This window comes from Ochotona princeps, chromosome 1 (genome assembly GCF_030435755.1).
Source record: "Ochotona princeps isolate mOchPri1 chromosome 1, mOchPri1.hap1, whole genome shotgun sequence".
NCBI lineage: Eukaryota > Metazoa > Chordata > Mammalia > Lagomorpha > Ochotonidae > Ochotona > Ochotona princeps.
Genome location: NC_080832.1, coordinates 115,697,892 through 115,721,006, shown reverse-complemented (window position 1 = coordinate 115,721,006; position 23,115 = coordinate 115,697,892). Strand labels below are relative to the sequence as shown.

The following is a 23,115-nucleotide window of genomic DNA, read 5'->3' as shown; positions in this document are numbered from 1 at the left end:
CACGTGGTTAAATCCTCACCTTGCACAAGCCAGGATCCCATATGGGTTTGTGTCCCGGGAGCTCCACTTCCCATCCAGCTCCCTGCTTATGGCCTGGGAACACAGTAGAGGATGATCCAAAGCCTTGGGACCCTGCACCCATGTGGGAGACCCAGAAGAGGCTCCTGGATCCTGGCTTTGGCTCAGCTCAGTACCGGGCATTGCAGCTACTTGGGGAGTGAATAAGCAAATAGAAGGTCTTTCTCTCTGTGTCTCCTTCTCTCTGTGTATATCTGCCTTTCCAACACAAATAAATAAATCTTTGAAGACGGAGGAGGAGGAGGAGGAAGAGACAACGAAGAAGAGAAGGAAAAAAATAGGTGGAGCCCCTCTGTGTGAACTCAGTGAGGCCATGGTGGAAGGCAGCCATCTGAAACCAGGACAGGGTCCCCTGCAGGAGCCACACCTGCCAGCACCTTGAACTTGGGCCTCCAGCCTCCAGAGCTGTAAACCTGAGCCTGTGCTGTTTTGTCCCTGTGGCCCAAGCTGACTGACAAAACCCCAAAACCAAACTCCAAGGAACTCCCCTGTTTCAGTATCAGATGTAGCCGTGTGGGAATTCTGGTCAGGAATGCGCTCACTCGTGTCACAGATATTTCTTGAGTGCCTCTGTGCCGGGCATGGGCCTGCTGAACCACAGCTGACCAGATGCCTGTGTCCCTGATGCTGCTGCAAAAAAAAAAAAAAAAAAAAAAAAAAAAAAAAAAAATCAGAGGAACGGCAGCAGATAATGAGGCGGGGGTTCCTGTAGTCTACTGCTGGGTGTCCACAGTGGCACCTTTGGCAACCCCTCCCAACCCAGAGAGAACAACAAGGAACTGCAGAATGGTGTCTTCTGGCTCAGCACTGGGCTAGTTAAACACAGTACTGGGCAGGCCACAGGACAGTGCCAGCAGGTGACACTCCTGGACTATGCTGGTCACAGATGGAGTCATGTGGCACAGTGGATCAGACACAGAGGCCGGCTTGCTCCAGCTGTGGCTGCCTGCAGGGCTCCGGGCTGCGAGCACACCACAGCAGCAGGCAGCCCACAGTGGGACAAGCTTTGATCTACTGTCAAGCTCCATTGGTCTCAGCAGGATGTGGGCTCCAGTGAAGTCTAACATTGTGGCACTGGTGCCCATGAACCTGGGCCATGGGCCAGACACCTGCAGGGACAAACAACCTCTCTTCAGACACTAGGTCAGTTCACTTAAAACTTGTGTTTGGGGGCAAAGCTGAGCTATGAGCATTCTCTAGGAAGGAATCCGTGACAAGGCACCTGCTGTGGACTTGCAGCAAACGCTGGCTGAGGGCGCCATCTAGTGTTGAAATAGGAAAGGCCCACAGGTTCCGAGAAGGACTAACAGTGCACAGATGTCACAGACCAGCAAATGTAAGGAGCTTTCAGAGACCATGACCTCGCCAAGGAACAAAATCAGGGGCCAGAAATCACTCACCTAGAAACTGACATTTCCAAATGCTCAGAAGAAATGGCTGTTATAAGGAAATTCAATAAACTTCCAAAGAACACAGAGAGGGACTGCCATCACAGTGCAGTAGATCAAGCCACTGCCTGAAACATTGCATCCCATATCAGAGACCTGGATACTCTACTTCCAGTCCAGCCCCCTGCTAACGCACCTGGGAAAGCAGTGGAAACAGCTCAAGTTACTCGGGTGAAATGATCCACGCATGTGGAGGCCAGAACAGAGTTTCTAACAGCAACCTAGCCCAGCCCTGACCATTCTGGCCATAAAATGAGTAAACCAAGAAATGGAAAGTTTCTCTCTCTCTCATTCTGCCTTTCAACTAAACAAAATTAAATATTTTTAAAAGAACATAGAGAACCAATTTAACACTCTAAAAGAGACTTGAGAGATAAATGTATTTTTTTTTTTAATGAAATAAAAGGGGGTAGGGGTCAGATCTAGCAGTTAAGATACAGATTGAGATACCCACATCCCACATCTGCAGGCCAGGGTTCAGTCTTGGCTCCACTTTCAATCCTGCTTCCTGCTGATGCGCACCCTGGGAGGCAATGGTAACAACCCAAACACTTAGCTTCCTGCCACCCACAATAGAGACCTGGGCTGAGGCCTGGCTTCTGACTCAACCTGGCCTGGCTGCACCTGTTTTTTTTGTTTGTTTGTTTGTTTGTTTGTTTTTATTTTAATAATCTTACTTAGTTGATTAGGGAACAAAGTGTCAAGGGCTACAGGGTGAAAGTGGGTAATACCATTGTTTCCACATCAATATCATTTTACCCTGTATCTGGGGTCAGGGGAAAAAACAAAGGGAAAAGCCCCACCCAATCTCCCACCCATCCCAGATCCCCAACAGGAGGTGCGCTCTGAGGGTCCTTCTCATACGGTTTTGATAGTTCATCAGTTCTGGATTGCTGCCAATCTCTCAGTTCCAATCGCAATGAATCGTATTCAGAATCCACTGGCTGACAGTCTCTTCATGGTTGGGGTTCTAAGATCAGCAGTTCAGTTGGAGGGATCTCCAAAGAAACTTCATCTGAGATGATCCCAGGCCTGATTCCTGTGCGAGTTTGCTAGTACAGAGTCCGACACCGTCCGTCACACCAATCAGCTTATGCTCATGCTGGTCGTTGGGATTGCTGGGTCCGTTCTGTTTCCAGCCCTGTCTTCCTCGTGAACCAATGGGTGTTGTAATCCAGTTCGATCCTGCCCACTTCATACTCGGTCCTCACGCAAACCTGTTGGAGCTGCAGCCTGGTTGGGGTGACTCCCCACCAGTTCTGCCCCCTACCCTGGTTCCCATGGTTGCCAGTACACACCACAGGCTTGTCAAGTCTGTCCCACATCCCGTTTAGCTCTCGCACGTGTCGATGGGCATTGAAGCCCAGCTCAACCCAACCAACCCTACTATCTAGCCCACACACCTACTGGCAGGTACTCTCTGTACAGCCACCCCTGCCCCTGTCCTGGTGTTCGTGCTGTCCAATGAGAGTGGTAGCCCCGAAGGAGGTGCCCACTATTTCCCTTCTAGGCCACACTCACTCCCAGATTATGCACTCTCCAGGTAGTTCTGGCATTTGACTTGACAGAATTAGCTCCAAGTGCCAGCCTCTGCCAGCTAGTACCCTTACCCACTCTAGTTTTTGCTTGCACCAGTTGGAACAGTCAGCCCACCGTGGCCCTTCCCTTATCTAGCCCACATGAGGCCCACAGGTGTAACAGCCCTGTCTATTCTGATCTGCCCCCATCCCGACTCATGCTTTCCAATGGAAGTAGTTGTCCAGCAGGGGAGCCCACATTCCCCTGTCAGCTTTGCCTCCTCCCCCTGATTATCACATGTCTGGCTGCACCTGTTGCAGACATTTAGGAGACTGAACTAGCAGATGTGGGAGCTCTCTCTCTCTCAACCCTCTTTAAAGAACTCTTTACAATCTTTTTAAAAATTTTTAAGAAGAAATCTAATTGAGAATTACACCAGGCAAAATTTAGAATGTGATGGCAAGCATCAGTAACAGACATGATCAACCGCAAGCATCAGCGACCTAGGACACAAGCGGTTTACAACTACACAGTCAGGTGAGAAAAATTAAGAACAACAAAGAAAGTTTACAGGAAGTTTGGGACAGTGTGAAAAGAGCAAATGTCTAAGTAACTGAGGTTCAAAAGAGACTTGAGAATTCAAAGATAAAACAACAGAAAATGTCCCCAATCCTGGAGAAGGGCCACCTGTCAGAGGTGACCAATCAGATGAAACTCAAGGTCTACACTGACACACAATATTCACATACCCAGAATCCAAGCTCTCCAAAATTAAACACAGAGGGTTCATTTTTTTAAAGATTTATTTATTTATTTTTATTGCAAAGTCAGATACAGAGAGGAGGAGAGACAGAGAGGAAGATCCTCTGTCTGATAACCCATTCCCCAAGTGAGCGCAACGACCACTGCTGTGCTGATCCTGAACCAGGGGCCAGGAATCTCCTCCAGGTCTCCCACAAGGGTGCAGGGTCCCAAGGCTTTGGGCCATCCTCGACTGCTTTCCCAGGCCACAAGCAGGGAGCTGGATGGGAGGTGTTGCTGCCGGGATTAGAACCAGCGCCCATATTGGATCCCAGCATGTTTAAGGCGAGGACTTTAGCTGCTAGGCCATCGCGCCGGACCCATAGGGTTCATTTTTTAAGAATTATTTATTTTCATTGGAAAGGTAGATTTACAGAGAGAAGAACAGAGAGGAACATCTTCATTCTGCTGGTTCACTCCCCAACTAGCCATAACACCAAGAACTTAGCCAATCCACAGCCAACAAACAGGAGCCTCTTCCAGACCTCCCATGTGCGTGCAGGGTCCCAAGTCTTTGGGACATCCTCACTGCTCTCCCAGGGCAAAAGCAGGGAGCTGGTTCACAGATGAAGCAGCTGGAACATGAACCAGCTCTCTTATGGGATTCCAGCCCTTGAAGGGGAAGGATTAGTCAATTGATCCATCACACTCGGCCCAAGACAGAGTGTTCTAAAAGCCAATACAAGAAACAAGTAACACATAAATGGGTTCCATTTCAACTGACAGCACAAACATTATGGGCCAGAAAAAAGTCAGGTGAGCCTTTCCCAACTGCTGGGGTCCGTGCAGTAGGAGTGGATGATACGAAGGTGTGAAGAGAACAGCTCCCCTGTTTGGCAGGGACCAGGGGAGCTTCCAGCTGTTTGGCAGGGTCCTGCGGATTTCTCTCACCACCTTGATGCAGTCTCACCTCCTTTTTGCACTCAAGCACACCACTAAGAATTCCTTAATCTTTTGAGGCATTGTTGTTTGCCCCTGTGAGATGGCTTTTGCAAACAATGCGAGCTTGAGAGTTAATGTCACTGATAATGTCCTGGTGAGTGGGTCTTTAACTACACACAGGAGCACAGTTAAGCCCAAGCCGTTTCTGGACACCTTATTGTGTGCCTACCCATTGTGCTGGAATCTGGCCCAGACATAGAGCATGTCTTCTGGGAAATGGCTTGATAAAAATCTTACAAACTAATGGAAGTGATGGGAGTATGAGCGGAAACTGCTATGGCAAAAATATAGTTACTGTGACCTTAAAGATTAGCCTGTCCTTGCAACTCTTTAGAGCATAGAAAATGTAGCTGTTTTAGCTGCTTTCATAATTTTTTAACTAGAAGAATTATAGGGCGATTTTATTGTCATAGAGATATGCTTTTGATTATTGTTTGATTCTTTATGGGGTTGTAGAGCCTGCAGTTGTAGGGGATTTAATATTTAAACTTTTGTCTTGGATTTTTATGTTTTTTCCCTTTTGATGTATTTCTCCCATTAAATGATAGGCAAGTTGTAGAAATAGAAATGTAGTAGGAATGTATTACTGATAGTAGGTAATGCATGTGCCTTGGCCTTGGATCCTGGCTGTCACCCAGTGGCCACTACTGAAGAATGAATAACGGCTTGCTTTGAAAAACATTATTATTGTACCTTACAGAGTTATCTTTAAGAGCACCTTGTTGACCATGAAGTAAAAAATAAAATGATCAACCATCTGTGCATACCCACTTAGTCATGAAGTAAATATAGAATAATCAAACGATTGTGTAGAGGCTTGTGATGTGTCTGAGTAAATAAAAAGGACAGCTCTTCTTGAGCTGTTACAAGAGGTCACTAAGTGACAGTGTCCGTGTTTTTTCTTTTCACTGACACCACACACCCTTCTCCAGCTCTGAACTCTGCTGGAGCTGGCCTCTGGCACACAACCAAAAGAAAACTGCCAACCAAGAGCACTGTGCCCGGGGTGGGAGAGTGGCACAGCCTGGGACACCCACATCCCACCCAGCAGCTACACTGTCTCAGATCCAGTCTCCTGCTAATGCACACCTTGGACAGAGCAGGTGGTGGTTTGAGTACTTAGGTCCCTGCCTCCCATCTGGAGGACCCTGTCTGAGTGCCAGGCTCCTGGCTTCAGCCTGCCCCAGCCCTTGTCTGGTAGGCATGAACTCTTCTCTCTCTCTCACCTTTCAAGTAAGAATGAAAATAATTCTTAAAAACATTCTATGCTCGGGCTGGCATCGTGGCATAGCAAGATAATCATCTACCTGTAGTGCCGGCATCCCATATGGACAGCAGTTCCAGTCCCAGCTGCTCCACTTCTAGTCTAGCTCGCTGCTGATAGCCTGGGAAGGCAATGGAGGATGAGCCAAGGCCTTGGGCCCCTGCACCCATGTGGGGGACCTGGGAGAAGCTCCTGGCACCTGACCCCTGATTTGTTCAGTTCTGGGTGCTATAACCATTTGGGGAATGAACCAGTGGACGAAATACCTCTATGTTTCCCTCTTTCTCCGTAATTCTTTCAGGTAAAAAATAAAAAAAAAACTGTGCACAGTAACACTATGCTTCAGATGCAAAGAGCAGAGACTTTCTCAGACAGCTGTGGGCTGTGCTGACCTTACCTGTAAGGGACATGCAGAAAGCCACTCCCATGTAACACATTCAGAATGTGTTGGTTTTCTTTTTCTCCACTGCAGTGAGAACAGGGAGCTACTAGGGAGCACAACTTTGACCCCATCTAAAGGTGCTTCCCCCTGAGTCTGTGACCCCTGACCTCCAGGAACTCTTCCTGCATGGTGCACATTTCAGGTATGAAACAGTAGATGGAAGATCTTTGTCTCTCCATAAGTCTCCACTTCAAATAAACACAAATAAAACTTTGTTTGTAAAAAATTGACTTACACAAAAAAGTTGACTTTCACAATTAACAAACAGTATTTAACTTTGATTTTTGTTTTAGCAGGTATGTAAATTCCTTGATGTTCCTCACATACAGAGAGGGAGCATAGTTTCTCCCTGGTGTGTCTGGGCCGGAGTTTACCTCCCAGTTCTGACAGTGAGATTGGCCAAGCAAAGAGTCTGGTTCAGGATGTTAACCATGACGGGGCGCTCTCTCTCTCTCTGTCTCCCTCTCCCTCTGCCTCTGCCTCTCCCTCTCCCTCCTGGCACCAGCTCTGGAAAAGCCATCTGCCTTGGCACACACAGCTCTGAAGAAAGGACCTGAGGCCTCTAACACTGACCACCGGAGGGCGCCACAGCACAGCCTCAGATGGGGCAGCCCTGGCTCTCAGCTCCACTGGGACAGTCTGAGCAGAAGCCTCAGTCAGCCTCCCTGCTTACTGACATCAGAGACGGGGAACCTGGCAGGCGGGCAGCAGAACTGGGGGACGCTCACTTTGAGATGCCCCATCCCATGTCAGAGCTCCATTTGCCTCCTGGCTGCTCCACTTGGGACCCAGCTTCCTGCTGGTGCCTCCTGGGAGGAGGTAGAGGAAGGCCTGGGGGCCTGGACCCCTGCACCCCACCAGGGAGGCCTGGGCCGTGTCCTGGGCTCCTGACTCCTGCCTGGCCCAGCTCCAGCTGCTGTGGCATCAGGGAGAGGAACAGCAGAAGGAGGACAGCTCTCTGCTGTCACTCCCATCACTCCTCATGTCAGCTAGATGAAAATCAACACATGGATGTTTCTATATAAAGCAATGAAGACGATAAATGTTTCCTCTTGTTGTTTCCAGTTGCTAAATTCAGGGAAATTCATATGCACTCTAGCTGACTGTTACAGTTTCCAGTGAGGATGGATTATTGCACTTTAGTTACTTTAACTGAAAGGTGACAAACGTGTTTTTTGGTTTAAGATACAAGAATGTCCCAGTGCGGAGGCCTAGCGGCTAAAGGCCTCACCTTAAACCTGCTGGGATCCCATATGGGTGCTTATTCTAATCCCGGCGACCCCTCTTCCCATTCATCTCCTTGCTTGCAGCCTGGGAAAGCAGTTGAGAATGGCCCAAAGCTTTGGGACCTTGCACCCATGTAGGAGACCCAGAACAAGCTCCTGGCTCCTGGCTTCGGATTGGCTTAGCTCCAGCCCTGGGCAGCTTCCCACGTCCCTGTATTCAATCAGCTGCTGGTGTAGATGCCAGTGGGAAGGGATTTTTAAAATGGAATTAAGGAGCCTGACATGATCATGGTAACCTAGTGACTAAAGTCTTTGCCTTGCACACACCAGGATACCATATGAGCACTGGTTCTAATCCCAGCAGCCCTGCTTCCCATCCAGCTCCCTGCTTGTGGCCTAAGAAGACACTTGAGGACATCCCAAAGCCTTGGGACCCTGTAAACGTATGGGAGGCCTGGAAGAGGTTCCTGGCTCCTGGCTTCTGATCAGCTCAGCTCCGGCAGTTGCGACCACTTGGGGAGGGAATCAGTAGATGGAAGATTTTCCTTTCTCTCTTCTCTGCTCTGCATATTTGACTTTCCAATAAAAATAAAGGCCCAGGGCAGTAACCTAGTGGCTAAAGTCCTCACCTTGAGCACACCATGATCCCATATGGGCATCGGTTCTAATCCCACTTCCCATCCAGCTCTCTGCTTGTGTCCTGGGAAAGCAGTAGAGGACAGTCCAAAGCCTTGGGACCTTGCACCTGCGTGGGAGACCCAGAAGAAGCTCCTGGCTCTCAGCTTCGGGTCAGTGCAACTCCAGCTGTTACGGCCGCTTGGGGAGCAAATCATCGATGGAAGATCTTCCTCTCTGTCTCTCCTCCTCTCTGTATATCTGGCTTTGCAATAAAAAATAAATAAATCATTTTCAAAAATAAATAAATCTTTATTAAAATTGATGTGCTCAAGAGAAGGCTGGCCGTGGGCGGGGGTTGCTCTGGTTGAAGTGTCCCATCTGGTGAGCCCTTCAAACGCTGGGCTCTCCTGGGCACAGATTCCTGTGTTCATCACTGTAACCTGTAACAGCGATTCTGACAGGGTAGGAGACATCTCCTTGTGGTCTTGATTTACATTCCCTTGATGGCTGGTGGTGTTGAGCTTTTTCCACATATTGTTGGCCATTTCTAGTTCCTTCGAGAACCGCCTCTTCAGGTCCTTTCCCCATGCTTCAATTGGATTGGCCGGTTTGGGTTGCTTTGGTTTAGTTTGATTTTTAACAAGTGATGGCAGGGATGTGGCAAAACAAAAACGTGTACACAATGTTGGAATGTAAATTGGTACAGCAACTGTGGAAAACTGTGGAGATTTCTTGGGGTTTTTTTTGTTTGTTTCTTTCTTTCTTTTTCTGGAGATTTTTTTAAGTCTTTGAACTGCAACTTCCATGTGATCCAGCAATCTTACTACTGGGTATACAACAAAAGACATGAACTCATTGTGTCACAGGGGAACCAGCTCACAGCTTACAGCAGCACTGCTCACAATGGCCAAGATTTTAAATCAATGGAGGAATGAATAAAGAATATGTGATATACACACACAATGGAACGCTATTCAGCTGTGAAGAGTGGAGTCTTGTCATTTGCATCCAAATGGTTGGAACTGAAGGACATAATGTTGAGTGAAATGAGCCTGATATAAAGAAAAATGCTGCGTGTTCTCCCTCATCGGGAGCTGAACATTCGATCAATAAATCTTCATTCTAAACACAGGAGGTTTTAACTAGAGGTTAGAGGAGTAAGGAGCAAGAGTTGTGAGAAAGATAAAGAGAGGGACTCAGAGTGGGAGGGGTTCAGTGTAACACATGCCCCTCTCCCATGAAGCCCCTGACCCTTGAAGACCCCAGGCCAGAGAAGGTGGGGTACAGTCCCTCTTGCACCCTTACAGCTGTCCCACAAATAGGCCTCCAGGCCTCCACCTGCAAGGAGCTGGCCTCTGCCCCAAGTTCCAAGGAGGCTGGAGCAGGACTCCAACCCCAAGACACCAACTCAGCTCTGTGAGAGCCTGCCCAGAGAGCATGGCAACACCAGGCCTGGATCTGAGAGGGAATGAGAATAAGGAAGGAGTGTGGTCCTGAGCCACCAAGTATGGTAACCTGTGATGTAGAAATGGAAAGCTAGGGCCCGGCGCTGTGGCCTAGTGGCTAAAATCCTCACCTTGAAAGCACCGGGATCCCATATGGGTGCCGGTTCTAGTTCCGGCAGCTTCACTTCCCATACAGCTCCCTGCTTGTGGCCTGGGAAAGTAATGAAGGATGGCCCAAAGCCTTGGGACCCTGCACCGGCATGGGAGACCCAAAAGACGCTCCTGGTTCCCAGCTTCGGGTTGGCGCAGCACCAGCCGTTGTGGTCACGTGGGGAGTGAATCATCACATGGAAGATATTCCCCTCTGTCTCTCCTCTCTGATTTTGCGATAAAAATAAATCTAAAAAAAAAAGAAAAGAAAAGAAAAGAAAAGAAAAGAAAAGAAAAGAAAAGAAAAGAAAAGAAAAGAAAGAAATGGAAAGTTAGGTGCTCTACTGGGCACCTGACACCCCAGGGAAATGTAACCCTTCATTAGAAGGATTCAGGAATTCTCATGAAAATTCCTTGCATGAAATAGAACCTTTTCCAATGTATACTGTACTAGTTCTTTTTTTTTTTACACGTTTCTAATTTTTATTTCAACATTTAAAATATTCACAGGTTGAGTACTAGTCAATAACATCTCCATGGAAGATGTACCAACAAAATATACAGGCATTCCACAACAACAGAGCGACACATCTGTGACTGTGTGCATGTTTATCCTGGAGTTTATCTTGAAAAACACACACAGAAAAGCTCTATTATTTCCATAAAGAGTAAATCACAAAGAGACCTAAGTATCAGTACTTTTAAAAATGTCCAACTGTTGTAATTAATCCTCACATTTCTTTTCTCATCAGCAGCTAAGCCAGGACAATGCACTTTCTCTTATTTTTCCTTTTTGTTTTATTTCCAACCATTTTATGTAGAATAGGACTATCAGCACATCTTCTGACTAACCAATGAGGTAAGTGAATCCTTCAAGAGTCCTTAGGCATTTATACAGCAAAGGAAGAGTCCGATGACAGTTTTGTTGTTCTTTAGGTAAAATGCCACTCACGCTCTAAGACAGTAGGGAAGTCCCAGCTGAGGACACACTCAGGGCAGGTGCTGCGAGCCGACCTGCACTGAACCCGTCCTGCCGGCACAAGGAGGGAAGCCCAGGCCAGAGGACACGCTGCTTCCTGGGACATTTCAGTTTAAACAGAAAAATCAAAGCACAAGTTAGTCTCTTCTTTTAACCTAATTTTCACCCTCTCATATAGACTGTGAATTTTATTATGCTGCATGTCCGATGGTGCATGAACTTTGCAGTTAGCTTACGCAACTGTGCCAGAGAAATACTCCTTCTATGAAGATTTTATAAATATAATGCTAAATGGCTAGAAAAAGGCTAGAAAACAGATTTCAGCACCATCTGTCATTAGCAGATTGTTTCAAAATGCATAGTCCTCTAAATTCACAGAATCCTAGGTAATTTAGCCATCATTCTCTCTTCATCTGTATCAGAAAATTCTGTGTTTTATCTACCCATTCTGTGTGCCAAAAGAGAGTTCATTTATAAATCTTCCAGTTCAGTTTAAGGACACACACATATTCCCAAACTAAGGGATAATATCATCTAGAATATGTACAACATTTTGAACACTTTGGTACCTATTACTTGATGAAAGCTAAACTTCCAAAAGATTATTTTTGCCAATTTTTACCTATGAAGGTTACTGCTGGATACATTAAAAGGTTTATCCAAGTATTTGAAGAAAACAGCTACCACCAAAAAGAGTATTTTGGGTGGCCAGGAAGCTAGTTTCAAACTGAAATCCTTAGTAATACTTCCACAAAACGTTGTAGACGAAGGACTCGGAGCTGGAGGCAGAACAGCTCAATCCTGCCACGGCTGCCCTTCATCAGTGGCAGTAACCACCTGAGATCTGCTACCCTAACGGTCTGGCATCTTAAATGTTAACTTAAATTTTACTGTTCTATCTAGAATTGTTCCATCAATGTTATCAACATCTCAAAATCACAAATACCTCTCTGCTCGAGGAGAACGCGTCCCTCTTCACCACCACGGCCTTCCGTTCCGAGTTACCGTCACCTCTACAAACATCTCCTAAGGCACACCAGGCCCCATTTATTGCTGCAAAGCCCCTGAAATCTGTGCCTCAATCTGAACCATCAATATGGCTAAATGAAAACCACTTAAACCTGTCTGCTAAAACTCAGTAGCATCAAGGATAGAACGTCACTGTCCAACAGATGAACCGTAAAATAATCAAGTCGGCTGAAACAAAAGGTCAAATACACATTCTGAATGCTCTTTCCCCTAAGAACTAAGCATATTATCTACTCTGATACCAGCTACATACACATAATAGATACTCAGTGTTACAAAACAGAATGTTAGGGCAGTCAGCTTCCGCAGTTTCTTTTTTAAACCCCAGTGTAGTTTAACAGTATCTGATTTTATAGACATCGTCCCATTGTGAATATATTAACTAGGCAAAAGCAAACCCGACATCGAAGCCTTCGTTTTCCGCAGACTTGACAGAAAGCTAACTACTACAACGGCACTATGAACAACAATAGACACTCGCTGGCTTGGAGTTCTCATACCAACCACGCTGCCCAACCGCACCTGCTCCTCAACACAGCAGGTTTAGTAACCGCAGTCCTCGTGTATGGTATTAAGTATCTTACTGAGATAACATTTTGATAGTTTTACTGAATTTCCAATCAGTAAAATATAGGTAAGGACTTAAAAGAGTACAATAAAAATTGGACAAGAAGAGAATAAGTTACTAGAAGAAATAACAGTAAAGGGAGAAAAATGAAAATTGAAATATCTTTGGATTAGAACGCCAAAACAAATTTAGAGATCTGATTGGAAAAGATCAATTACAGATTTCATAAAGTCAAAGTTTAAAAACTCAAAACAGTACAAATCCTGTTCATGTAAAAGCTGAGATAAAACTAGAAGGCCCATAAAACTGTTACATTTAGCCATAAATGGTATCAAGTTGTCTGAGCAAGAAAGGCCACCACAGCTTAGATTGTAATTACCTGATTTTTATTTTACACTAGGTGGGCGCAAAGCAATCCTACTTAATAAAGCTGACAACTAGCTTCACTCAGAACATTTTTAATAATGCACATAAAAAAAAGTATTCATCTTAAAAATTGTTCTGCGATCCAAATATACAATAGCTTGGAAAACAACGTTCAGAAAACAAAAGCCAATGTAAAAAGACAGGTTAAAACAACTAGGACATCACAGGTGTCACGTGGCTCGGATTTTATAGTTTCCTTACTGCATCATCAATGTCAGAAATCTGTTCCTTCAGCTGGCTCCACTGCTCTGGATTTAGAGAAATGCCTTTTCTTCCTGGCTTCATTTCACCTTCTGAATCCATCCAGTATTCTCGAATATCAATCAGAACTTTCCCCTTAAAGTCTCGAACACTGACGTACCTCATTTTCCCAATCTGGAACATGTTGTCGTCTCTGCTGCTGCTGCTCTGTTTGGGAGAGGACAGGACTCGGGAGGTCTCGCCCGTCTTCTGCTTCTTCACAGGCTTTTCCTGAGCGACTTGCTTTTTCCTCTTTAACTTTTTGTCCACTTCACTGTCGGAATCGCTGCCAGACGAGCTTGAAGACACAAGTTCCTTTGACTTCGGCATCGCTGCGCTCCGGCCGCTAAGCAGCCTCCGCCTCGCTCGCTCCCTCGCTCGCGACTTCTTCTTCTTTTTTTTTTTTTTTTTTTAAAGATTTATTCAGTTTATTACAAGGTCAGATATACACAGAGGAGGAGAGACAGAGAGGAAGATCTTCCATCCGATGATTCACTCCCCAAGTGAGCTGCAACGGCCGGTGCGCGCCAATCCGAAGCCGGGAACCAGGAACTTCTTCCGGGTCTCCCACACGGGTGCAGTGTCCCAATGCGTTGGGCCATCCTCAACTGCTTTCCCAGGCCACAAGCAGGGAGCTGGATGGGAAGTGGAGCTGCCGGGATTAGAACCGGTGTCCATATGGGATCCCGGGGCTTTCAAGGCGAGGACTTTAGCCGCTAGGCCATGCCGCCAGGCCCTGTACTAGTTCTTTTTAGATTATTTAATTGCAAAGTCAGATAACCAGAGAGGAGAGACAGAGAGGAAGATTTTCCATCCATTTATTCACCCCCCAAGGAGCCACAACAGGCAGAGCTGAGCCAAGCCAAAGCCAGGAGCCTAGAGCCTCTTCCGGGTCTCCCACACAAGTGCAGGGTCCCAAGGCTTTGGGGCCATCCTCAACTGCTTTCCCAGGCCACAGGCAGGGAGCTAGATGGGAAGCGGGGCTGCCTGGTTTAGAACCAGTGCCCATATGAAATCTTTACATGTACAAGGTGAGGACTGTAGCCACTAGACTACTGCACCAGGCCCTGCACTATTCCTTTTATGTCACTTAATGCAATTAATTCATAATAAAATCGAGTTTCAAACTTTCAATTAATTGAGTGCCTACTGTCAGCAGATATGACTCTATGTGCTAGGGTTGCAACTTTGACCAACATACAAGGCTCCTGTGCTTATGGGCCTTATATTCTAGAAGTTTCTCTAAAGTGAAATGAAGCCATCAGAGTGGATCATCTAAAGGAATATTTGTTTGCTTATTGCTTGTTTATATGAAAGGTGGAGCCAGGCCAGGAACTGTGGCTTACCAGGTTAAGCTACCACCTGCAATCCAAGCATCCCAAAACAGAGCACCTGTGTGACTCCCAATTGCCATGGTCACTGATAATCCACCTGGAAAAGCAGAGGAAGATGGTCCAGATACCTGGTTCGCTGCATCCACATGGAGGCCTAGATGGAGTTGTGGGCTCCTGGTTCCAGTCAGGACATAGTGGCCTTTGGGGACAGAACCAGTGGGTGAGAAATCCCTTGGGGATTTTCTGCTGCCTTCCCAGGTACGTAAACAGGAAGTGGATGGAAGCAGAACAGCCTGAACTCCAAGAAACCCTGGAATGTGTGATGCTGGCCTTGCCAATGACATTTAACTCACTGACTCACAGCAAATGCTGCCGCTGGGCTGTTTTCATGAAGCAATGCTCCCCTGACTCACATCAGCAAGGCAGCTGACCACAGCAGGAATGACTGTCCCTGGGTGGCAGGAGAGGGACCCTGCTAGTGCCCCAGTTCAGGACTGGGGGGATGGGGGGAGAACCATACGGAGAGGAAGAAATGATGGGGGAGGATTGAGAGGATGTGAGGACAGAGGCAGAGGTCAGGATTCTAAAGCAACAGGTGCCCAGGGCTCACTGGGCTGTGTCGGGGTTCTTACAGACATGTCCTCAGAGCCCAGCGGGGATCCCAGCATTCAGGATCTGATGCACCCTGTGGGGCTGCCTGAAATCTAATATCTTCCTGATGTAAATCAGGCTTGAACAATACCAGTATAGTAATAAAATATACACAAGGATTAGGTGTGCTAGACTGTCCCTGTCTCCATGTGCAGTGACCTGAATTTGTCACGTTGTTTTTGTAGCATGAGACAACTGCCTTGTTTAAGACTGAGGGATAAGAAACCTTACTCAAGTCCTCATCCTTGTGTCTTCAAAAAACCCCACTTTCTCTTCCTGCACAGGCATCTGAGTTTGTTCCTGTGGGCACAGTGTGAGGTGGGAGCCTGGCCCTCCCAGCCCAGCGTGGGCACCTCCTTCCCTGTCTCAAGTCAGGTGCACCTGCTGCAGCTTCATCCTTCCCTGTGCAGACCAGCACTTGCTCTTAGAGAAAAGGCCAAGAAGTGATTCCATGTGCAAATTTGAACAGCAATTCATGCTTCCAATTCTTATCATGAGCTGTTAGTGAAACATTAGAATAGGAAATTCCAAAAATTCTTTTTTTTAAGGATTTATTTATTTTATTACAAAGTCAGATATACAGAGAGGAGGAGAGACAGAAAGGAAGATCTTCCATCTGATGATTCACTCCCCAAGTGAGCTGCAACGGCCGATGTACGCCAATTCGAAGCCGGAAACCTGGAACCTCTTCCGGGTCTCCCACGCAGGTGCAGGGTCCCAATGCATTGGGCCATCCTCAACTGCTTTCCCAGGCCACAAGCAGGGAGCTGGATGGGAAGCAGAGCTGCCGAGATTAGAACTGGCGCCCTTATGGGATCCTGGAGCATTCAAGGCGGGGGCAGTCAAGGCGAGAACTTTAGCCGCTAGGCCACACAGCCGGGCCCAGGAAATTCCAAAAATTCGACAAAGAAAATAAACAGAAGCACCTACGACCTTCCAGAATTCAAGTATTTACTGTGCTGAGTCTATTGCCAGTGGGGACAAGAGGGGATGGAAGTCCCTGGTGCTGCTCAAGCCCATCAGGCTTTGTCATGGTCACTGCTGACCCAGCTCAGCTGCCCCAGTGTCCTATTCTCTCTGGTAGGACTTACTCACCAGTGCCTGCCATCATAGGACCCAGCCATGGTCAGCCTGCCCTGTCTGGTGGACCCGAGGCTGTGGGGCATGCATGGGGGCAGCCAAAGCTCAGTCTTGGATTCAGCCCTCAGCTCCAACCTCCCTGTGTTCATTTTGTTCCTTAGGTTTGACTGATTGCAAATGCACTTCATTTGTGTGAGCTCTGGTGGCCTTCACTCTGTGTGTGCAGGAGGCAATGTGGGAGGGAGGGAGGCAGGAGAGCAAAGGACACTTGTGAGAAAGCACAGGCCAGGGAACACCAGCAGGAGAGGATGCCACTCTGCAGCAGCCACAAACAGCCTCTGTTTCAGGCTCCACTAATGAACCACAGGGTCTGGAAGCGGCAAGTGCTACGCACTCTTCACTCAGCTGACTTTACTGTGGGCCAGACCCAGTGCTGGAGCAATGTGGTCCAGCCTCACCATCGTGGTCAACGTGTATCGCACTGAAGGAAGGTGGGAAGGACACAACGAATTACCAGCAAAAATTTCTGGGCAGATCCTATGCTGGCAGGGGACAGCCCGGGCAAATGTCCTGGACAGGAGCGAGTCTGCACACAGAGCAGGGAGCCGTCAGGAAGGCTGAGTTGGGACACTACCATCCACCAGGCCACACACACACACACTGTAATGCCCAGCCCTGGCTCTGAGTGAAGTGGGAGCCACAAGACAGCTCCAAGCAGAGCAGGGACATGTCAATCTTCTCCTGGCTGCTGTGTGAGGACAGGGCTGAGAGACTGAGAGGCTGGAGACAAAGCTCTAGGGGCTCCTGCTGTGTCCAGGCAGAGATGCCAGTCACTGTGATGGGTGTGGGCATGGGCAGAGTGGGAGAGATGAGGTTCTGGATCCTTCTGCAAATGGATGCACAGCACTTCCCGTGTACTGCATCCAGGGAAAGAGGAGGAGAAGGCATGCCAGTGGGGGGATGGCATCACTGTGGGAGAAGGGCGACCTGGGAGGGTGGATTCAAGGAGGGGCCCCCAGGATATTAGTGCAGGAGTGGTGGGAGCCTGGAGATTGGTCAAAGTGAATGACACTGCAGGGCTGACAGTGACCATGAGTCACGAGCTAAAGGGAAATGTCTGTGTAGGAGACGCACTGGGAAAGCGGATACACATAAACCACATTTTCAGTCAGGAGCAGAAACAGAGCATCCAGGAAGTGTCTGGCTGTGACGAGAGTGGGCACAGGACTGAGTCCTGGGCCTGCATGGCCGAGTGGGGGGACCAAGCTCATGGCCCAAGCAGCTGCAGGGCTGGGGTCACTGGGGGAACCAGGGACCACATACGTGCTAGGGGAATTCCCTGGACACTGGGAAGGCTTGCACAGTCTGTAATAGGCAGGGAATCTGCATATGGCTCAGGTGGGTGCTAATGGTGCCACCCCCAGAACACAAGCTGGCAGCAGGAAGGGAGATAGGACTCCCACCTGGGCCTCAGCCTCCCCTGCAGATGGTCACACCTGGACCTGGGCTCCACACAGCGAGGGGCTGCTCTGACGAAGATCTGAGTGCTGGCAGCACAGCCAACAACAGTTTCACTTACAGTGTTCCAGCCTAATGAGGTGGGAAACACATGCACCCAGTTCTGAGCCACACCTTCCTCCTGCCCTCTGACTGTCCCTGGGATGCTGGGCTGGGCAGGACTCTATCAAGCTGCTGGACAGGGGCGGGGAATCCCAAGTCCAAGTCAGCTTTATGGTTCCCAGGGAGGCCCCACCCTCACCAGGCACCTTCCTGTTTAGCTGGGATGCCAGAGGGGAGGGGCAGTCACTACAGTCTCAGCCTGGAATGTTCTCAGCTCCCAGTGTTCACATCCTGATACGGCACAGCAAAGGTCAAACGCACCTGCTTTTCTGAGAACCCACAATCAAGCCCACTGTCACTCACACTGGGAGCCCTTGGGCCCATGAGCAGAGAGCACCACAAGATGGGGGAGGGATCAGAACGTTAATTTTATTTATTTGAAAATGTTTTTTCATCTATGTATATGAAAAGAAGAGTGCTCTGCCATCCTCTGGATCATTCCTGGGGGCGGGGCAAGCCAAAGCCCAGAGCCCAGAACTCAGTCCAGGTGTCCCATGCATCATCCATTGTCTCCCAGGTCGTGCACTGGGTGGGCACTGGGTTGGAAATGGTAGCAGGACACAGAGCACTAAGACTGGATTGGGCATACCAAGCTTCGTTTTTACCCTTGTGCCGAGTGCCCACGCCTACATCCATGGTTTTCCATCAGGAAGGAAATAAAGGGCACAGGTGGACAGCGACGACACAGGATGTTGGAGACACACAATGTCCTCTCTCCTGGTGGGGCAGCCCAGGAGGAAGGTTCAGAAAGAGGCCACTGCTGAGAACACAGAACCTCCCTGGATCCTGCTGCCTCACATGGTGCCCCACAGATTCTCACTCCTTGAAGCCCACACTGAAAACCCAGGAGTTGCTGAATTACCCATCATCTGGCTGTGTGACACTGTAGCTGACTCAATTAAGAGAAAATACAGAAAATCTGGTTGAGGCTGCACAGCCAGGAGCAGAATCCATGGCCTCACCCTGGATGGTCCCAGCTGGAAACCACAGCCCTGCTGCTGGGCACAGAGGGCACAGCTCACACCCCTGACCCTGGCCCCAGGCCTGCAATAGGACTGCTGTCCCAACTCACAGCCTGGGGGTCCTGATTTAAACAGCTCTGAGGTGTGATGAAAATGCTTCTGTTTGCTCTGGAAGAGACAAGGTGCAGGTTCACTTACTAACGCTCCCTCGAAATTCCTCTCCCCGTGGGAGAGGGGGGCTTTTCCCTCCCTCTCAGCAGGTCTCTGATTCTCTGACACCAACTGGCAGTCCTGCCCTGATCCTGGCAGGGACACCTGCAGCTAGTGTCCGACCCACAGGTGCCAGGCCCATCCCTGACACTACCCTCACCTTGCAGGCCAGCTGCCCTCAACTCCCACCTTGGTTACCTGCTCTTCTGACCACAGTGGCCACAACTTGAGGTTTTCCACAGTGTTCCTCCCAGGTTGGATCATGCTCTGTAAAAACTCCCACAGCCAGGCAGATATTGTACTTCCTGTAACAGTCTATACCAAGGTCACAGAGGAGCAGCCAGATGAGCCCAAGGTCTACAAGGATCCTGGTGTCAGGGCCTCTGTGTCCGTGGAGTTGGGCTGCAGCCCCTCCCAGCAGCTGACTGCATGGCCAGTCCGGGGGCTCTTCCCGACCCTTCCTTAGAGGTGTCCATGGAGCTTTCCTTACAAAGTCATTCTTGTCAGAGTTTATATTTGTCTGTTTGAGAGGTGAAGACTGACAGACCCATGAGAGGCTCCCCTCCACTAGCTCACTTCCCAGGAACAAGTGAGGGCAGTTTTGTCTCCCTCCGGTGCCCTTAGGATGGCCTCATCCACTGAAATGGACATGCCATTTCCCGACGAGCCAATCAGTGACGCCAGATGCAGGTTATTAAGTCGACACTAAGTCGCCGAGATCAAAGTCTCCCCAGACTCTCAGGATGGGGTCCATGGCGCCCCGGACCCTCCTCCTGCTGCTCGCGGGGGCCCTGGCCCTGACCGAGACCCGGGCGGGTGAGTGCGGGCTCTGCCGGGCAGGAGCGAGAGGAGCGCGGAGGGGACACAGGACCCCGGAGGCCACCACTTCACCGCTCCCGGCGCTGATGTCCCCACCTCGGTCCGCTCCTTACCCAGACCCTTCCCCGCCGCCCCCTTTCCGTTTCGCGAGCCCTCGGACCCTTCCCCCAGGCCTTCCCAGCCAACTCGCTTCCCGGCGTCCTGCACCGGGCGGGAGACAGGTTCGATCTCGCCGCTCTCTCCCCCAGGCTCGCACTCCCTGAGGTATTTCAGAACCGCCGTGTCCCGGCCCGGCCTCGGGAAGCCCCGCTACATCGAAGTCGGCTACGTGGACGACACGCAGATCACTCGCTTCGACAGCGACGCTGAGAACCCGAGGATGGAGCCGCGGGCGCCGTGGATGCAGCAGGTGGGGCAGGAGTACTGGGACCGGAACACGCAGATCTGCAAGGACAACGCACAGATTAACCGCGTGAGCCTGAACACCCTGCTCCGCTACTACAACCAGAGCGAGGCCGGTGAGTGACCCGACTCCTCCCCACGTGCGCCCAGGTCGCTCGGGGTCCCCGGGGCCGAGGTCCCCCCACCCCGAGATTGCGCGCCCCGAGGAGACCCTCGGCGGGAGGAGCCCGCGGGACACGCCCGGGTTTCGTTTTCGGTTTCGGCCGAAATCCCCGTGGGTCGGTGACTGTGGGGGCGGAGCTGCGTGGCCAGGGCTGACCGCGGGTGGGGACAGACTCTCACACCATCCAGAGGATGTCCGGCTGCGAGGTCGGGGAGGATGGGCGCCTCCTCCGCGGGTACAGGCAATATGCCTACGACGGCACTGACTACATCGCCCTGAATGAGGACCTGCGCTCCTGGACCGCGGCCGACATGGCGGCTCAGATCACCAAGCAAAAGATGGAGGCAGCAGGCTATGCACAGCACCAAAGGTCCTACCTGGAGGGCAGGTGTGTGGAGTGGCTGCACAAATACCTGGAGATGGGCCAGGAGACTCTGAAGCGCACAGGTGCGCGGGGCTGGGCTGGACTTTAAAGAGGGGAAGAAAGTGGGACCCAGCCAGTGTCCACCTGTCCTCAGCGGTTATACCCTCCTGGGCTTTGGGGCAGCACCAGAGGCTCACTGTTACCTTATTGAAGAGGAAGGACCTGGGCAGGGGCACTTACCCCACACCCCAGTCTTCCTGTCTGTCCACTCTCAAGATGCCCACTGAATGTAGCTTTGCTGTCCCTTAAAGAACACAAAAGGTCTGAACTTTTCAAGTCTTCCCTCAGACCCACCCACAGCACACGTGACCCACCACTCCATCTCTGACCAAGAGGCCACCCTGAGGTGCTGGGCCCTCAAGTTCTACCCCAAGGATATCGCACTGACCTGGCAGCGGGATGGGGAGGACCTGACCCAGGACACAGAGCTGATAGAGACCAGGCCTGCAGGGGATGGAACCTTCCAGAAGTGGGCAGCTGTGCTGGTGTCTGCTGGAGAGGAGCACAGATACACGTGCCACGTGGAGCATGAGGGGCTGCCTGAGCCCCTCACCCTGAGATGGGGTAAGAAGGGCAGGAGGTCAGGGCCTTCAGCAGGGGTGGGGCTGAGACTGGGGTCAGAGCGCCTCACCCTCCCTTCCCCTCTCAGAGCCTCCTCAGCCCACAGTGCCCCTGTGGGGAGTCATCACTGGCCTGGCTCTCCTGGCAGTTGTGCTCACTGGAGCTGTGGTCACGGCTGTGGTGATGATAAGGAGAAAAAGATCAGGTAGGGCAGGGGAGGGCTGGGGCTGAGTTTCCTGTCCCCTGGGGGAAAGTCTCCCTTCCCCAAGCCTGGGAGACAACCTATACACACACCTGCACCCCCAACTGAGCCCCAGGTGCTCACACTGGCTCTGGTGTGAAACACAAGTGAAGGTGGAGAACAAACACTCCACAGGGATGACTCTGCTCACAGGGACCTGAATTCCAGCAGCCCCAGGCCAGGGGGAGGTCCCAGCTGAGGACACACCTCCAGGAGAGGCAACTCCTGACCCTTTCCTGGATCTGCCAGCCACAGTTCTGGAATCTTCTCTGAGATGAGCCAGTCCTCTGGGCATCCTCTACGCATGTCCTCAGGCTCTGCCTTCTCCCTGCTTCTCACTAGTTCTTTTCTCTCACAGGTAGAAAAGGAGGGAGCTACACTAAGGCTGCAGGTAAGCACTGGGGTGTGTTTGAGGGTGAGGGCACCCCAAGGCCCTTGCCGGGTCAGATGGCCCTGGAGAAATCCATCTGGTAGCTGCTCCCTCAGTCACATCCAGAGCTCTCACCAAATCCTAATTGGTTCTCCCAGATGGTGACAGTGCCCAGGGCTCTGACTGCTCTCTCACAGCCTGAAAGGTGAGACCTAGAGAGCCTGGAGGGGAGAGTGGGCGGTGCTGAGAGGACACAGAGGGGCTGGGAGCTTCCTTGTATTCACACATTTTCAAAGTGTGCTTTGCTGTTCCTGTCTCCATATGCAGTGACCTGAATTTGTCACCTTGTTTCTGTAACGTGAGACAACTGCCTTTTTGGGACAGACTTGGTCAAGTCCTCATCCTTGTGTCTTCAAAAAGCCCCACCCTCCCTTCCTGCACAGGCATCTGAGTGTGTTCCTGTGGGCACAGTGTGAGGTTGGAGCCTGGGCCTCCCAGCCCAGCATGGGCCCCTCCTTCCCTCTCTCAAGTCAGGTGCACCTGCTGCAGTTTCATCCTTTCCCTGTGCAATCTGAACAGCAAATAATTTTTTCCAATTTTTCTATGAGGACTTGGTGAGATAATTAAAGGAGGTAATCCCTACAATTTGAGGCGAAAATAAACAGAAGCAACTGGAACCTTCCAGATTCTGTGTGTCTGCTGTGTTGAGTCAGCTGCAGATGGGGACAGGAGAGGCTGGGAGGCCCTGGGTGAGGATGGGGCTGTTCCCAAGCAGAGCTCAGTCCATTACACTTTGTCATGGTCACTGCTGACCCGGCTCAGCTGCCCCAGTGTCCTGGTCTCTCTGGTAGGAAATGCCCAACAACACTTGCCATCACAGGACTCAGAGGTGGTCAGGCTGTGCTGTCTCATGGGCCCAAGGCAGTGGAGGCTACATGGGGCCTGGGCAGCAAAGCTTACTTGGGTTCAGCCCTGGGCTCCCATCTCCCTGTGTTCATTTTGTTCCTTGGTTTCTTTGGTCGTACCTGGCTGTGGCACAGCCCCCAGTACAGTTGGCCCCTCTTACAGTGGCCTCCTCTGGGATCCCCAGTTCTTAGGAGGTGG

At 50.1% G+C, this 23,115-nt stretch overlaps 2 protein-coding genes across 7 annotated transcripts in view; one reads left to right on the top strand and one right to left on the bottom strand.

Moving 5' to 3' along the window:
* The window catches only part of LOC101519479 (patr class I histocompatibility antigen, A-2 alpha chain-like), a 50,662-nt gene extending 28,073 nt beyond the window's left edge, over positions 1-22,589 (top strand). Inside the window, exons 1-8 of one of the 6 annotated variants that reach the window (XM_058665849.1) lie at positions 19,700-19,847; positions 20,099-20,368; positions 20,587-20,862; positions 21,128-21,403; positions 21,489-21,605; positions 22,000-22,032; positions 22,170-22,216; positions 22,455-22,573. In XM_058665849.1, coding sequence (XP_058521832.1) covers positions 19,775-19,847; positions 20,099-20,368; positions 20,587-20,862; positions 21,128-21,403; positions 21,489-21,605; positions 22,000-22,032; positions 22,170-22,213 — 1,089 coding nt within the window. In that variant the 5' untranslated portion in view covers positions 19,700-19,774 and the 3' untranslated portion in view covers positions 22,214-22,216; positions 22,455-22,573. Of the gene's footprint in view, positions 1-19,699; positions 19,848-20,098; positions 20,369-20,586; positions 20,863-21,127; positions 21,404-21,488; positions 21,606-21,999; positions 22,033-22,169; positions 22,220-22,335 lie in introns of those variants that run through there. The other 5 variants (XM_012930818.2, XM_058665889.1, XM_058665861.1 and 2 more) reach the window with 5 other exon arrangements.
* On the bottom strand, positions 12,951-13,554 carry LOC101527272 (activated RNA polymerase II transcriptional coactivator p15). Its single transcript, XM_036494154.2, has one exon. The coding sequence runs from the start codon at positions 13,502-13,504 to the stop codon at positions 13,121-13,123; it is 384 nt and encodes a 127-aa protein (XP_036350047.2). The 5' UTR covers positions 13,505-13,554; the 3' UTR covers positions 12,951-13,120.
* Positions 22,590-23,115: the final 526 nt, after the last annotated feature.

What these genes read in the sequence shown, in the direction of transcription:
- LOC101527272 (XM_036494154.2), bottom strand. Translation starts at nt 13,504, where the DNA reads ATGCCGAAGTCAAAGGAACTTGTGTCTTCAAGCTCGTCTGGCAGCGAT.